The 16,826-nt window shown below is 41.2% G+C and overlaps 1 protein-coding gene and 1 long non-coding RNA gene across 3 annotated transcripts in view; one reads left to right on the forward strand and one right to left on the reverse strand.

Moving 5' to 3' along the window:
* Positions 1-2,006, reverse strand: part of LOC138302682 (uncharacterized) — a 51,830-nt gene extending 49,824 nt beyond the window's left edge. Inside the window, exon 1 of the long non-coding RNA XR_011205399.1 lies at positions 1,754-2,006. This is a non-coding gene — a long non-coding RNA (uncharacterized lncRNA). The remainder of the gene's footprint in view (positions 1-1,753) is intronic.
* Positions 2,007-2,013: 7 nt separating this feature from the next.
* The window catches only part of GAB1 (GRB2 associated binding protein 1), a 340,128-nt gene continuing 325,315 nt past the window's right edge, over positions 2,014-16,826 (forward strand). The window contains exon 1 of one of the 2 annotated variants that reach the window (XM_069242593.1): positions 2,014-2,498. In XM_069242593.1, the coding sequence (XP_069098694.1) occupies positions 2,406-2,498 (93 nt within the window). In that variant the 5' untranslated portion in view covers positions 2,014-2,405. The remainder of the gene's footprint in view (positions 2,499-16,826) is intronic. The other variant, XM_069242594.1, reaches the window with a different exon arrangement.

The following is a 16,826-nucleotide window of genomic DNA, read 5'->3' on the forward strand; positions in this document are numbered from 1 at the left end:
CACATACACCATACAAGTGCAGAGTTACACCAAAGCGCCTTGGCTTTGTCTTTCACAGTACACAGTGCAATGGTAGTACAAGGTTTTATGTTTGCAGTTGTATATAGCGCGAACTCAACTCAAACATATTGAAGCACTTTACTTGAGCTCCAGTTGCATTACACAAGGCCATACTAATTGTTTAGGCATGGGGAGATTACATGACTTGCCTAGAACTACAGGATGTTGAACCAGTGCTGGGACTCGAACCTGGTTGCCCACTTCCAAAGTCGGCAGTTCTGGCCACAATGCCACATTCTGTCCTCTACACCTCTAACCGCTTCTCTCTCATGGCTAAAACACCCATCTACCAACAACCCTAGGACACACAATGTGCCCTTTCCTCGCTCCAATTGCCCCAACTCACAAGTCTCCTGTGTTGCCACCACTCCATTTGCCCCCTTCTGCCTTGTGCACCTTTGGAACAGTGGTTAAGGGAAGTAAGAAAGAGCGGTTTTCAGATTTAGATATGCTCTCTCTGGGATCAGACACCCTCCTATTCCGAGGTGCAGCCTTCTGGACTCTCTGCAGGGCCACAGACTGCGCCTTGCAGGCATATGTTCTGTATGCTGCAAAAATACTACAAATTCTAGGGTTTGGGGTTGTAAATTGTGCTTTTTTCCTGCAAAATGTGCCACCCCAGGCAGGAAAATCCTTGGAGGTGGGGGGGGTCTGTAAATCACTCCCTCCCTATCGTTTTACCCTCCCCAAAGGTCATTGCAATTTCTTCCAACCCCTCTAATTTCTCTAACTGGCCTCTAACATGACTCACAAGGACCCTCTCCTTGTTCTGGGAGCCCTCCGTCCTTTATACATGCATAGAGCCCTAAAATGATCTGAAGGCAGGGTGTTGCGTTTACTACCCTCAACCTTCCAAGATTTTTGTTGTGTAGGTTTTAAAGTGTAAGGGTTGGACTTATTACTCGTTTGTTATAAGCAATACCAATAACACATCATCACAGGTTCAGTCAAGTTGAGTCTGCAGCAGCAAAACTGGAAGTAGAAGAATAGCTAGGAGACTGTTGAAAGTGCAACAAGGCCACAATAATGGCCAAAATTGAGCTTTATCAATGCCATCAGCATTACATCTTTCAGCTGGGTGAAGCAGTCTGCACAAAACAATGAAAAATTAGATAATAACGGAAAAATAGAATGCTTATGCATGTTGCTCCTATTACTATTATTCACACCATGATTTAAATCTGCCCCAAAAAATACATTCCATACCTGCAAATGATTAGAGTATTGGGGTTCTGGTGGGACCATTATTAACACTAAATACCCTAAACCTCAGTGCATCTGAACTTAACCAGGTTTGTTGATTTTTCCACTTTCCCTTTTTACATCATATCTAATTCCACTGCATCGAAATTAAATAAAATAGCATTCCTTCTTCTTTCTGCCGCAAATTCTCCCTCTTATGTCCTCCAATGTCCTATGTATGCTTACTGGTATTCAGAAATATTTACAATTGATTTTTGATACTTCATCAAAATGCACAGCTGGCGCTCAAGGTTGAACAGGAGTGAGTCAGCCTGTTGAAGTGCACCTAGCAAGGCTTCAGATGCCTGTGTAAGGAAAGATATCAACAAAGGCCACGGTCTACATGCCCACCAAAGCAAGACATTTTAGACACAAGCAAATAAACTCAGCATTTCAACAGACACTATTAACACGGCAGCAAGAAATATGGGAAACTATTAAATAAACCCACCATTTTAACAAAGACATTATTACCACCAACTTCCAGGTGTTGCACGCACACAACGATTCTGTGCGCAGAGAGGTAACACACAAGAAGTACGGCTCCAGGTGTGTGGGGCACCCGAAGCGACAGACACCTCCACAGTTCAGCCACGATGTCGCCAGCGGGGTCGCGCTCGGCGCCTGGACCTGCTGCCCTCGGCCGCTCATTGGTATACAGGGAGGAGGGATGGGCCAGAGAAGCTTCCCAGGCAAGCGGGCAGGCGAGAGAGCCTGGGAAAGGGGCGGGGAGAGGCCTCTGCTGGGCTGGAGGAGAAAAGGGAGTGTAAGAAAGGGAAGGAGGGAGCGGAGGGCCAGACCGCTGCCTGTTTTCTTGAGCTCCTTTGCTCGGCGGCTGCCCTAGCCCGGCGGGAAAGGGAGAGGCGTGCGGGGCGCGCTGACCCTGTCCCAAGCCCCACGCTGGAGGCAGAGGAGGAAAGTTTGTGAGCCCAGGATCAGAAGGCGAGGGGCTCCGCGATTCTGCCCGTGTGGCGAGCCCAGGCGCAGGGGCGGCCGGTCCAGGATGTGACCAGGGCTGCAGGGGGGACACGCACACTGCAGGGCTGCCATCCCTGCTGGGCCCGAGAGCGGCGGCGGGACGCGCGTGAGGCGGCTCCTCCACCATGAGCTCCTCCGTGGGAGGCGGCGGCGGAGGAGAGGTGGTCTGCTGCGGCTGGCTGCGCAAGTCTCCGCCCGAGAAAAAGTTGAAGCGCTATGTAAGTATGAGCCCCCTCTGCCAGAGCCACCTGAGGAATGCCTTGCCCTCCCAGTCAGGGGCCCCTTTGGAGCTTGTACCCGTCTGGTGGGCACAGCACCTCTTGTCGGGCACGCATAGGACCCGTGGGTGGCGTTGGAAGTTGATCCAAGCTCAGCTCCTTCCTCTGCCTGCCCCACTGCCAGGACTTCCTCACTAAACCACAAAAATACCTCATGTTTATATTTAGAACCATCCCTGTACTTTTAATTTGTTCTGTTCTGGTGTTGACCAACTTTCCTGTCACTCGGCTGCCGAGGAGGAGCATAGGCCTGAACTTCCCACTGAAGGTGATAGGCAGAGTGCGTGCTGCAGGAAGGGGCAGGACAGGCGGGCCCCGTGCTGCCATCACAGCACACGGGAGGCGCCCGGTCCGCCACCAGCGTTGTCTCTTCCTCACTCCGACTGCTCTCAAGGAAACGCAAGCAGAAGTTTAGACATGGGCTAGGTCACTGCTGGAGGGTGGGAATCTGTAACTCGAGCAGATGAGATTGTGCAGGGATGGGGGGTGGGGAGTAGGGTCCTACTTGGATTTCCACCGAACCCCCAGGAGGCTTGATCGACTTTAAGTATTTTACTGTCCGGAGTCACTGCAAATGCAACACTTTCCGCATTGCCCACTCACTACCTAACTAAATGTTTGATTTGTGTTTGCAGTTGGTTCCATCTGTTGTGATTTGTAATAAAAACACGTTTGGGCGGGTGACTGTTACTACAAAATCTGGTTGTAGTGAAAACAACTGTTTAAGACAAGTACTCATTTTGGTTAGAGCAGTTGCAGTGTTGTGATTTTGACCACACAGATTTGTGTTTTATTGTGGGGTGGCTGTGGAGGGAACAATGATGTTGTTTCATTATAACATTGTGTTTTGCAGTTGGTCTTCCGGTTATTTATTGTACCTTAGGGGTGCTTTACTTTCGCTTTATTAGTTTTGGATAGCGCACATGTGGACCGTACTGACCAGTTCGTGTCCAGGGGGTGACCAGCCATTATCCTTAGTCAAATGGGCACACTTCGTGTAGAGGCCAGCTTCTAACCAGTTTGCTTCATACCTAGTACTTAACTAAGTTATACGTTTTTATATTTAGAACTTTTTTTTTTTTGCCTGGGTTTTATTTTTATGTTTCCCCTTACTTGCCCTCGGAATACCCTAGAATACAAGGGGGCGGGGTAACGCTACAAGTTGCGATACCGGCTATCGAATATGACCCTGAAATGATGACAAAACCTTTAAGGAGCAAGAGTCCTCATATCCTGGGTGAAGATAGAGAGCCGTCTTGCATGTTAAGCTTCCCTAAGCAGTTAGATTAGAATCCCCAGAACCTCAGTGGGCAATATATTGTGGCAAATGCTGGCTACAAGAAGTTTATGGATGCAGTGGTGCAGCAATCGACCAAAGTATATGCGGCGGCACTTCGGGATGCAGAGGGTTTTGAAGTCCCAGTTGTGTGGTATCCTAGAATGGTCTAACATTGGCAGGTACTAACCGTTTGCTAGAGTAGCGTGAACAGCTGACAAGTGATTGCACTGACCATTACAATGAGACAGAAAGTTATAGTTTAGTTTTCGGATTTCTGCCGATATCTGTGCAGATGCCAGCAATAAGCGGAAGCTTGAACTCTGTGGCCCTTGTATCTTGCCTACTGTGCTAGTTGTGCAACATCTGCTGCTACTTCCCATCTCTGGTTGCTGAAAGGGCCACTGGTTCCCACAGCTTCCTTTTGCCAACAGCAAAGAAAGCTCATCGACAGGGCTGTCTTCAGCTGAAAGAGTGGAGCTGCCTTGTGCTGTGGCTCATTTGTACACTTGCACAGGTTCCTGCTTTATGTGATCGGACAGCTTGCCAGATAACTTGCTTTCATTTTACAGAGAATTTCTGAACTTAGCACACACAAGGAAGAGTGCCTCTCGAGCCTCCTCCCAATAAGTTCAGGGCTAACACTTAAAAATAAAATCTGGAGTACGTGTTCAGTGGTGATATTCTTAGTATCTATAGATATGCCTTTAGAGATAATAATCACACAAGAGTCCCTAATGTAGAATATATCGAATATCTGTTTTACCTAACATCTCATGTAAACACCATCAGTTTAAGTCAACTGTCCTCTTTATGATAAAGCATTTAAGATCTCACTTTAGTAGTAACCAGGAACTAGATCATGGGTCTCCATACTTTTGCTCAATAAAAATCATCTCGAGCTACTAGTATTGATGTTATAATAGTGACAACATCAAACAAGATTACTTTAATGGCCACCTGCTGCAAGAAATATAGCAGTAATGGCATCAGGAAAATTGCCAGCAATAATGTAATACAAGCATTGTCAATTTGGAATGCCTTTACATGGGTAATACATAACAGCCTTAGTTGCAATACCCCGGGCATCAATGTAATGATATTAGTAATAAGTCTCTCCATCACCGTATGATTTATCACTCAAATATCAGCATTAAATGCATTTAGGAGTTTGAATCACTGTTCTCCAAAATCAGCTTATTAGTTCTGGAAATGCACACATTTTCATCTCAAATAAACACTTTTGAATTTTGGTAAACATATATTAATTCAACCAAGCAAAAGTTTCTAACTTATTTAGCTGGACTGCACGCTGGAGAGCTACCAGTAGATCACAAGCTACTCGTTGGAGTAGAATGGCTTAGATCTTCAGCTAAATCATGATTATATAGTCTAGGGTTGGTATTTTGGGTTGGCTACAAAGACCCTGCTGTCCTGTACCTGAAATGGACCAGAAATACCCTACTGGTCCCGATGTAACTAAACAGAAAAGGTTTTCCCTGCACACTCCACCAAAGAAAGTTACAAACTTCAATGTACTTTATTGTCAAAGTATAATGATCACATTATTGATGGGCATGTCTTTAAACAAGCTAGCCAACATGTTTCGTTATTGTAAATTATCTTCAAATCAGCTTCCTGAGGGCTAAAAATATTAAGAAACACCAGGGTATTACATAATAATCATTATTCAGTATCCTAGAGTAACCTTCACCATAATCGAACACGTACAAAAATTATTACTAAGTATTCAAAATGAGGAACTGATGATACTGTAAATTAATAAAGTCAGTGATAAGTCCCTCCTGTAAATATGCATTATTGCAATAACCAACAAAGTGAATCAAGAAGTAAAATCTCATAATGTAATAACCCAGAACATTTCCTAATGTGACACACCAAAGTTGTGACACTCAAAAAATAGGAAAGCAAAAGGGTGATAGGTAAAAGGATTAATAAGCAAGACCTTGATTTAAAAAAAAAAAAAAAAAAAGTGATGATGGGAAGAGCAGAAGTCAGTGGTATTGTGTAATCATGAAAACCATAATGCTCTGCTCCCAGATTTAACCCCGGCTCCCCACTATAATACTAGAATTATCTGGTAATTCCTTGGGTATAATAATTTGCAGTACCTAAGAACCCAGAAATCAACGTCATGTCAGTGCTATCGCCGTGAGAACACAAGTACTCCTGGTCTAAAATCGATCTTAACAAAAAGACCAAATGGTAGATTGCACAGAAAATAGCACATATTCGACATATTATAGATCCTTGGTCACACAGAGTATCTACCTATCATAAAATTCCACAATATATAATAATTCAAACTGATACAAGTTATATCCACTGGAACAATTCCATTAGGTTAAATGTAAGTACATTATTTTTTTTCTCACAAGATGGCCCTTAACCAACGAAAATTAATCAAGTCCATATAATATTGGCATTAGTAACATTGGAAGTCTTATTCCATGCTTTGTAGAAGTTAAAGTTAAAAGACTTACCGGGCAGGAGAGTACTCCACAGCTCATCAATTCACATTTTCATTTGTGGCAATGTGGATGGGCGCCATCTTAAAAAGATTTATATATGCGGCAATAGAAAAGGGACCAACAGCTTCTTCACTGTTCTCGTCTCTATTGCTATTTTGACAGAAGGTGCCATCGCTGCCATTTTGAGGTGGTCAAGGAACAAAAAAGTGAAAGTGACTATCCACATCCCTAATATGGGCTAATTTCTCATGGTCGCTCTATAGGAATACATGATATGTCTTAATTTGAGTTCATGATAGTCTGCCAAAACTGTTTTCAATCCATGGAACTGGAAGCTACGGTGTTCACCCTGTCCACTACATTCTAAAATATGCCTAGCCATAGAATATTTGGGCTCTCCCTGATTAACTGCTCTGATATGTTCAGATATTCGTTCACATAAAGGGCTAATAGTACTTCCAACTTTTTTCATATGACATTTGCATATAAAAATATATATCACAAAGTTAGTCCCTCAATTGCTGTTATTTCTAATCTCATAGTTGGTCCTATCCTTATAGCAAAATGATTGCATGTTTTCACTCACAAATTTACAAACAGCATAATGCCCGCCTCTTGTTAAGAAAATGCTCCACTGCCAATAATCCATAATCTCATATGTTGTTTGTATATAATGATACTACTTCCGAGGTGGCTAATAACAATTCTTATTCCCAAGTGATACTGCTCAGGAGACTAAAAATATGTTTAGTTTCTCAAATAAAAGATGAAAGACTGAATACAGAAGGTTTTGAGACTACATCTAACTCTGAAATGTTCTCAGTTGGTCCACCAGTCCCAGACATAATGGGCCTACCATGGGGAAAAGCAATCCTTTTTGGGTATTTTAAGAAGAATATACAGGCATTAGTACCTACCGGCCACAACCTTCAAATAGAGATTTTCTTCATACAGTAATAGTTCATTGTCATACCTTAGTTTTAACTTGGAATTGAGCATATTTCATATTCTAAGTATAGGACATTTGTTCCATTGAATATAAAAGGAGACATCATGTACCTGTCTAAGCATTTCATTGCCATAATTATTCTTATTCATAATCAGTTTCCACCCTTATCTGCTTCTCTAATAATTAACAAAATTACATGTATCACGTATGGACACAGTAGGACCAGTATTCTCTTTTTTTGGCATGCATGAAGGCACTGATACTAGATGCATTTAATATTTTTATTACATTGGGAATGACCCCTCGAATATGGCGGATCAAAGTGTAATCAAACTATTTGCCCTGAAGTCCTTTGTTAAGGACGAAACGCAGTGGCTATTTCTGCTATGAATATGTGCTGTTAAAAGAATAAAGAGAAGATTTGAATGAAACTACACTAAAGAATTGGATATTTAAATATTGTTGACTGGTGCACGGCCAGTATTCTAATTGTTTATTAACATATAACTTGTGGACTAATACATTTTTTTAATGATATATTGTACTTGTTGATTTATAATGCATTGGTACAAGTGAGTCCTCCCTGAAACCTTTCTGTATATATAAATCATGACTAGACTGTCTAATAACATTATTAAAAATATACAATTACTATTTAATATTTCAGAAAGTGATTTCTTTTGATGGCTTTAAACAGAATATATATATATTCTTAACAGTGAACCAGTTGATCTTGTAATCTGCATGTCAGCTTTTCATATGTGGCCATCCACATCATTTATGGTGGGTGCTGAGTGTACAGTATGTCTAACATTGTTGACAGAAAACTTTCGGTCTGATGTCCGGGTCAGGAACGGTCATGTAAATAAGCCATTTGACAATTCAAAACTATTTTGTATAGATTTACAGTGAAGCATGGCGTTTGTCCACTTCTAAAGCTTTCAGAAGACGATACTGCATATGGATCAATTGCAATGGTGTAGTTAGGTGTACCAACTCATTCTAAATACTTTCTTTGTCGCTGGGGTAGGTGACTTTGAGATTTCTCCTTTGGCTTGAAAACACATTTTGCACACATTTGCTTGCACCCACATTTAAAATCTCTGTACCTATCTCTTTAGATCCCATTGGCTTCTTCCGTACCAAGTTCATTTTATAGGGTAGAAAATTACTTTTATAAGAATACACCTTCTGGATCTCCACTTGAAGGGGAGCAAGCATAGACTAAGAAGGCATGGACAGATTTGACCGTTTGGGTGGAATGCTTGTGAAGAATGATAGTGCGTAAATTAGCTTGTGTTATTTGAAACTGCACTACTTGCTTAACATGCAGAGAATGGCAAAGGAAACAAGAAAATAGTGTGGATGAACTCATTGGTACAAAACAAACTGAACACAGTCTTGGATGTGGCTTGTAGGAATTTTATTAAAAGGATTTGAGTGGTGCTCACATGTAGCGCTCATATAGTATGGCAATTTTATCTAGTAGTATCGTTAGCCCATAAGGCATTTGTATGATCCTTGCTTTTCATTTTTAATACCATAGCAATATATAGTTCTGCTACAGATAAGGTGGGCTGTGCGGTTATGGTATTTTCTTTCGAAGAGGTGGGCTGTCAGTTTATATAATGTCTTTGTTGGTTTATTACTCTTTGATGCCTGTAAACTAGACTATTTAGTAATCTGTGGGTAACTGTATAAATGAAACCCAGGTTTACTGTGGTCATGTGTTTTGATTAACGTTCCACTCCCAACAGGCAACTGTCCACCGGTAAATGATGTCACAGTACCAAATGTGTTTATGAAATACACTGCATAGATAAGAGAAGATCCAGTTTATGTATGCAGAGAATCAGTACCTTGTTCCCTAATAAAGATTGGCATATGTTGGTTCTGTGTAGAAGTAGCTAGAAACATACTATATCCCTTGTTTCATATAGATTAAAGGAACAAAAAGGATGTTGAATTTTAGTCTCTTTGAAAATGATTTATGATTTTTGAATTGTAGGAGAACAAGGGATATTCATGCAGAGGACTAAGTCTGTGCGCTAACAAAAGTTAGCTGAAATATCAGGTGAAGTCTGAGACTTCAGTTAGTGTGCAGTTTTGCCATACAAGCACGCTGAAAGTTGTCACTATAGTGGTAATTGAGATGGATTCTGGGAGAGATTTATCCAGTGGAGTTAGTGTCTTGGGTATAGATTAGTAACAAAAAAGCATTATTTGTATTGAGCAGTGATTGTGACGATCCTAATGAATATATATTTACAAACCTATGGCCTGCTATTTCATACTTGGTGATAAGAGATACGTGGTAGTAGGTGCTAAAAGAATATGTTTGACCCAAGCTTAGCTAACCATGAAATGTGCTGAGAGGTCTCATCAAGACGTATGTGAGTTGGTTGCACTAATAAAGAACTAGGGGCCATATGTACGAAAGCTTTTTCCCATAGATACAGAATGGGTAAAATCCTTTGCTACATCTGGCCCTAAAAGAGTTACAGGCCTCCCTGTGTTGTGTTCACCAGAATTCTCAGTAGTGGAAGAATGTGTTCACTAGAAAAGCAAGCAGATGCTTACAAACATTATTAAATATCAAAAGAAGCGATAACCTGTGCCACACTGGGCATATATGTATGTAGTCAGCATAAAGCCTTTAAAAGCTCTTTTGGAGACATTTCGGGTTGTAGGAAAGCTCTCCACTGCATGTTAATGCCCCTTTATTTCTGAGTTCTGCTACCCTCCTATGTTTTCCTTGGACCCCAAGCTAGGATGTTACATGTTCCTTCTTGCTTTTAGGATTTACTGATGAAATCCTAATTTATATTGGAAAATCTAACATTTCCAAAGCTCCTTCCTGCTCTTGAGGGGGGGCCTTAACGAATACTGTATGGAGGAATCTTCTGAACAAACATTTTCCTGCTTTTACTAAGTTTGTGTTTTAACACTCTAAAACCTGCATTGTGTGGAAAGAATATTGTGCCCTCTTCTCAAAAGGAAGTGCTTCAGATTATCCGGCAAATTACATTAACTGCATTGTTGGATTCCTCTGCTAAACCATTGTTAGCCAAATACAGTATCATCTGAGTGGGTGTGAAAATTAAATCTTTATTCCATTAAACTGAAGTTGTGATAAGATTGGTAGTAGTAGCTCAACTGTTAGCAGTTGCTTTATGTTGGGCCACTTAGCTTATAGAGCTATCATTCTGTCAAAAGGACTTTGTTTAATTCTTTCTTTCATTTAAATAGGGCATTTCACAAAGTGGATTGAATATTGTTTTATTTTGGCGCTACGTTTTTATTTACTACTGTATCTATGTGTACTCTGGATCCTGATTTAGATCCTTCATTAGATGCCCTGAGTAGAGGTACTTTTGGGAAACTCAAGTATGTACTACATACACATACATCCTTGGAATGGATTGAAGTTGATGTGCATTATTGCATCCTTACTTTTCACTTCTTAACTGCCACCACTGTGATTGATTGCACTTTTTCGAGCCTTTTCGGAGTACTCTCTGCTTACAACGATTAACTTTTGCAGATTCCACTGTATAACTTGCTTTCACTCTTCTCGGTCTACCAAGCTCTAGTCATTCAATAGACTCTGAAAAACGAATCCACTTTAATTAATCCATGTCTATCAAAACACGTCAGTAAATGCATGAGCTCTCAAGAACACAAACTTAATAAAGTTAGTACAGCTAATCCTACAAGTAAAAGGAAGCACATATCTAGTTAACTACCTATTAACTTCTAACCTTGGGTTCCAGGGTAACATGCTGCTTGTTCTAAAACGCTCCAGTGCCTTGTTGGTGACAGTAGGTGCTAGATAAATAAAATTTACAATGAGTATTTTTGTGTGTTTTTCAAACTCCTTTCCCACTACTCTTAAGAGCCCCTTATTATCTCATCCCTTTACCCATCCTTGAACCTTTAAAAAGCCTGACCCTAAAAACAGTCTACTACCTTGTATCCTTATCACAAGAAAGGGGTGTTGACTTAGGGTTAAAAAGGGCACTCGGGATCCTGTATCAAGCAAGTTAATATTCTGCAACAGAAGGTGCCAACACAAGGGACCTCAACGCTTAGGAACTAAGCAAACTAAAGGAAAACAATGTGTGGCATTTCTCTCATCACAGAAAAGAATATATATTTGTAAATCGCTGTTAAAGAGAACACAAAAAATTTAATTTGCGGTATTAACGTGTGGACTGATTTGAATTTAAATTTGTATATCACTAGAGGTGTATTAGTCATCACTACTGGGGGTATATCTGTTGGTAACTAATATTACAACCTTTATGTGTTATCTGCTTATGGAGCACTGTAGTAGCACCCTAGTAGTGTGTTGCATGCCACATGTCACCTAATGGTGTTTACATTATTGTGGTATGTTCTTAAGTTGATTCTCAGTCACTGGATACACCTGGGTTTCCCCGTTCTTGTGTTTGAATTATTTAAGTTGGAGCATTTTGGTTCTTATTCCATGCTATGTGTTTGCATTTGTAGCCCTGAAGAAGTCGTTCGGGAAACCAAAGAAGTTTTCCCTTGACGAAACACATGTTGGCTGAAATGTTGTCATCACACTGCAGCGATTATACCAAAGTTTCAAAGGCTGAGATGTTATCATTAGGCTCCAGGGTCTACTTTAAAATCCAATTGCAGCACTACGGAAGAGGATTTCCAATTGATTGTACTTTTTGATACTTGTTTAATTTGATTTGGTTATAATTACGTAATGAGGCCACATTTGTATCATTACGGTTCACTATCTGTCTAACATGACAAATACAACCTAAATTCAATTTTTTGTGTTCTCTTTAACAGCGATTTACAAATATATATTCTTTTCTGTGATGAGAGAAATGCCACACATTGTTTACCTTGTATCCTTACCCATCCTTGAAACCTAAAAAAGTTTACTTCCCCCTTCCCTTTTCCTGAACCCTAAACTACTCAATAACCTTACCCATCTCATAACCCTTAAAGTTCTCTTACAGCCCTTACTTCCCTTATTTAGTATAATAATAAAAAAAACATGCACGGTAAAGTCCTGCATTGGAAACCGCCAGAAAATGGTGTGCATAGTACTTACCTTGCAGGGTAATGGCTGCATTGTAAAGTAATGCGTGGTAACGCCCATTTTGTCTGTGTGTGAGTCCTTGTAGTTAAAAAAGTTAGTTTGAGGGTGTTATGTTTGTATCTGTCAGTTAACATTGGTGATTCTCACCCTAAACACTTGCATGTTTGTTATTATTCACCTGAAATTTACAGAACTATTCTTATTGTGAAAATGCTGGCAAATGTACTCTTCAAGGCTAGGAGAAAATGTGTTTATGATGGGAACGGGGAGGGCCCCTTCCAAAATTGATGGGTGCTTCAGGATAGGGTTTTTTTCCCCCACAGAGTTAAACCTTTTTGGTTTTAACCCCTTCGCTGGCAGGCCTTTTCCCCCTCAGGTGCCAAGCCCATGTTTTGGCTATTTGGTATTTGGGGCAGTTCGCAGTTAGTACCCCATAACTTTTTGTCCACAGAGGTACCCACGCCAAATTTGTGTCCTAGAATCCCTAGGATGTTGGAAAAAAAGAAGTACCCATACTTTGTGAGTTCTCCTGAAGGAGACCAAGAAATTAGGCAAAATACAGCGAAATTTTAGTTTTTTTTTTTAAATGGGAAAAAAGGGCTGCAGAAGAAGGCTTGTGTTTTTTTTCCCTAAAAATGGCATCAACAAAGGGTTTGCGGTGCTAACATCACCATCTTCCTGCTTTCAGGAACAGGCAGACTTGAATCATAAAACCCAATTTTTCAACACAATTTTGGCATTTTACTGGGACATACCCCATTTTAACTATTTTTGTTGTTGTGTGCTTTCAGCCTCCTTCCTTTTAGTGACAGAAATGGGTGTGAAACCAGTGCTGGATCCCAGAAAGCTAAACATTTCTGAAAAGTAGACACAATTCTTAATTCAGGAAGGGGTAATTTATGTAGATCCTACAAGTGTTTCCTACAGAAAATAACAGCTGAAATAAAAAAATATATATTGAAATTGAGGTGAAAAAACAGACATTTTTCTCCACGTTTTACTCTGTAATCTTTTCCTGCGATGTCAGACTTTTGAAAGCAATATACCGTTAGTTGTGCTGGACTCTTCTGTTTGCGGGGATATATGGGGCTTGGAAGTTCATCAAGAAGGTACCCAGAGCCAATAAATGAGCTGCACCTTGCAATGGGTTTTCATTCTATACCAGGTATACAGCAATTCATTTGGTGAAATATAAAGAGTGAAAAATAGGTATCAAGAAAACCTTTGTATTTCCAAAATGGGCACAAGATAAGGTGATGAGAAGCAGTGTCTTACATTTGGAAGGAAAAAATGTAGAGCAGGACAAGGGGCAATAACACTTGTTTTGCTATTTTGTGTTCCCCCAAGTCTCCCGATACAAATGGTACCTCACTTGTGTGGGTAGGCTAAATGCTTGTGACAGGAAACACAACATGGACACATCACATTTTCATACTGCAATCTGACATATTTTTGGCAAAGTGCCTAGCTGTAGATTTTGGCCTCTAGCTCAGCCGGCACCTAGGGAAACCTACCAAACCTGCGCATTTCTGAAAACTAGAGACCTAGGGGAATCCAAGATGGGGTGACTTGTGGGGCTCTGACCAGGTTCTGCTACCCAGAATCCTTTGCAAACCTCAAAATTTGGCCAAAAAACACTTTATCCTCATTTTGGTGACAGAGAGTTCTGGAATCTGAGAGGAGCCACAAATTTTCTTCCACCAAGCTTTTCCCTAAGTCTCCTGATAACAATGGTACCTCACTTGTGTGGTTAGGCCTAGTGCTCGCGAAAGGAAATGCCCCAAAACACTATCTGGACACATCAAAATTATCAAATAAAAAACTACCTGTTTTACTTGTGGGGGGGTGGTAAATTTTTGGTCCTGGGCTCAGCAGCCATCTAGATAAACATACCAAACTCAGACATTTCTGTAAACTAGACGCCCAGGGAGTCCAGGGAGGTGTGACTTGCGTGGATCCCCCAATGTTTTCTTACCCAGAATCCTCAGCAAACCTCAAATTTAGCAAATTTTCCCCCACATTTGTGTGTGGGATTGTCACACTTGGAAAAATTTCCTACCACCCAACGTTCCCCTCAGTCTCCCTGTAAAAATGATAGCTCACTTGTGTAGATGGGCCATATGCATGTGACAGGGAAGAGCCAAAAACTTGTTGAAATTGAGGGGGAACCGAAGTGGGTCCAAAAGGGCAGTTTGGGAAAAAAAAAACGTTTTTAGGCTGACGAGTGCAGCAGAATTTTAATTGGTATAGATGAGACAATGTTGGGTGGTAGGAATTTTGTGGATTCCTGCAGATTCCGGAAGGTTCCATCACAAAAATATTGGGAAAATGTGTGATTTCCAGCAAAGTTGGAGGTTTGCAGGTCATTGTGGGTAAGCAAATGGTGCGGGTGCATGTGAAACACACCACCCTAGAATCAACCAGATGTTTAGTTTTCAGATGTGTCTAGGTCTTGTGGATTTTTCTACATGGTAGCGTCCCAAAGTCCAAAAAGTGCAGCCCTCATCATTCCAAGTGTGACGATTTTGAGAGTTACCAAGCTCTCATGGCCCAAATGTAAAACCAAAACCCAAAATAATCCAATGTCCTCTTGCTAGCCGTGGCATAAGATGTTTTAGTGTGCGATGGAAAGCTGAAAGACTATTACCCCTTTCAGTTGGGGTGGGGGCATAACCGGGCCCATACTGGTTGGTAGCCACCACTCCACTATTTTATTTATTTATTTTTAAAAAAATGTAATTCCTTGGCATCTAGTAGACTTTCTATTGCGTGCTGACATCATCAGACGTCACTGGGGGGGGTTGGGGGGTGGAAGGGGAAGCGATTCCCCTTCGAGCCCTGACCTGGGGGTTGGGGGGATGGCCCTCGGGGGGGGGGGAGCACTAGCGCTTCTCCAGAGGGCCGGTAACTGGACGTAATGGCTATGTCCGTGGCGCCTAAGAGGCGCAGCCATGGACGTAACCATTACATCCATGGCCAGCAAGGGGTTAAAGAAACCGAAGCAAAAAACTTTTCTAGTTTGTCTGTAAAATGCCCGTTTGAGGATCCCGTCCCCAGCTTCCTTAATTATCATTGTCCCTGTCATGGCATATGTCTGTTATGAATGTTGATGGCCCATGACAGCAGCCAGAGAATGAAATTGAAAGTAGGATTGTGCAGAGTTTTTGAATCGTTCATACTAAGATTAATACTGTAGTTTAAACAAAAAACGTTCTGAATACAGGTTTTCACATTAAAATCCGGACGTGTGTGCACCTCTTTAAGCTGATAAGAGGAAAAATAAGATTGCCAGCATCCATCCAATTAACAGTCGCGAAGAACAGTTTTTAAAGTTGTATTGTGAAAAAACTGCCATTTTTTCAGAGCAAATTAGCCATTGTATTGAAGTACTGCTAGTTTTATTGTTACAAATATGCAGGAGCTTAGACGCTGACGGGCAGGCCGATGACTGGAATTTATTTAAGACTTCACTTGCACAATAACACCTTTGCAAATTCCTAATGTACGTCTTACAAATCCTAAGGATGCAAAACTGTGCTGTACATGAAGGGTTAAATGCTTAAATGCCCTTGACTAAACAATTGGCTTCGTTCCTATCATTCCAGGTAGGCTGCTACAAAAGCGAAATTAAGGGTACTGACCTCGAAAAGATTTTCTTATATTCCTCTCTGGGCAATATGTGTCCTACTCAATATAGTTTATCACCACAATACAGGTGTCCCAAGTAAATATCAAACCAGGATTTCCTCCCCCACTTTCTTCTCCTGGAGGCTCAAAACTGAGAGCAGGTCACTTGGACATGGCCGCAGCATGGTCACCCCTGAAAGGAAAGTTAAGTCCAAAAATATCGATTTTTTTCCTGAGCAACCAAATTAATTGGTTACAAGTGACCAAGATGAACTGGCCCAGTAGGACAAACATTTTTATTCTACTAAAAGTGTTCTAAGTAATGCATGATTATGTACGTTTATTTATACCTTTCTCTTAGACAACATAATTTTGATATCAGGCATAGATGATGTGTCAGGGAGCGGTGATTTTCGTTACAACTTGAGGAAAGCCACCTTCTGCACTCTGAATCCCAACTGCGAATGGACAAGGGGCTGCCTCAATGACTTTTAAGGACTTGAATTTTGAATACATTGTACCCATCAGATCAGCCACCTTCCTCTGTCCACTTACTTGCCATGATGGAAGCAGGGCAGACCCTAAGCCTCTCCTGGGCTGGTCGAAGGCACATCCTTGATACTGATCTTGGTGGGGCGCTGATCACACAGGAGTTTACAGTTTGTTTTGAAGCCTCCGAGAGGCGAGGAATAATTTGAACGCCTCGAGGTTTGATACTGTTAATGTATAAGAGTTTTTAGTGTTGCTTAATGTCGGAGTATCCCTTCCTCTCCAAATCCCTATAGTTTTTTTGCACACGTATCTGTGTGACTTCAAAGGCTAATCTGTTCAGAACATT

Source organism: Pleurodeles waltl, chromosome 1_2, assembly GCF_031143425.1.
Source record: "Pleurodeles waltl isolate 20211129_DDA chromosome 1_2, aPleWal1.hap1.20221129, whole genome shotgun sequence".
Classification (NCBI taxonomy): Eukaryota; Metazoa; Chordata; class Amphibia; order Caudata; family Salamandridae; genus Pleurodeles; species Pleurodeles waltl.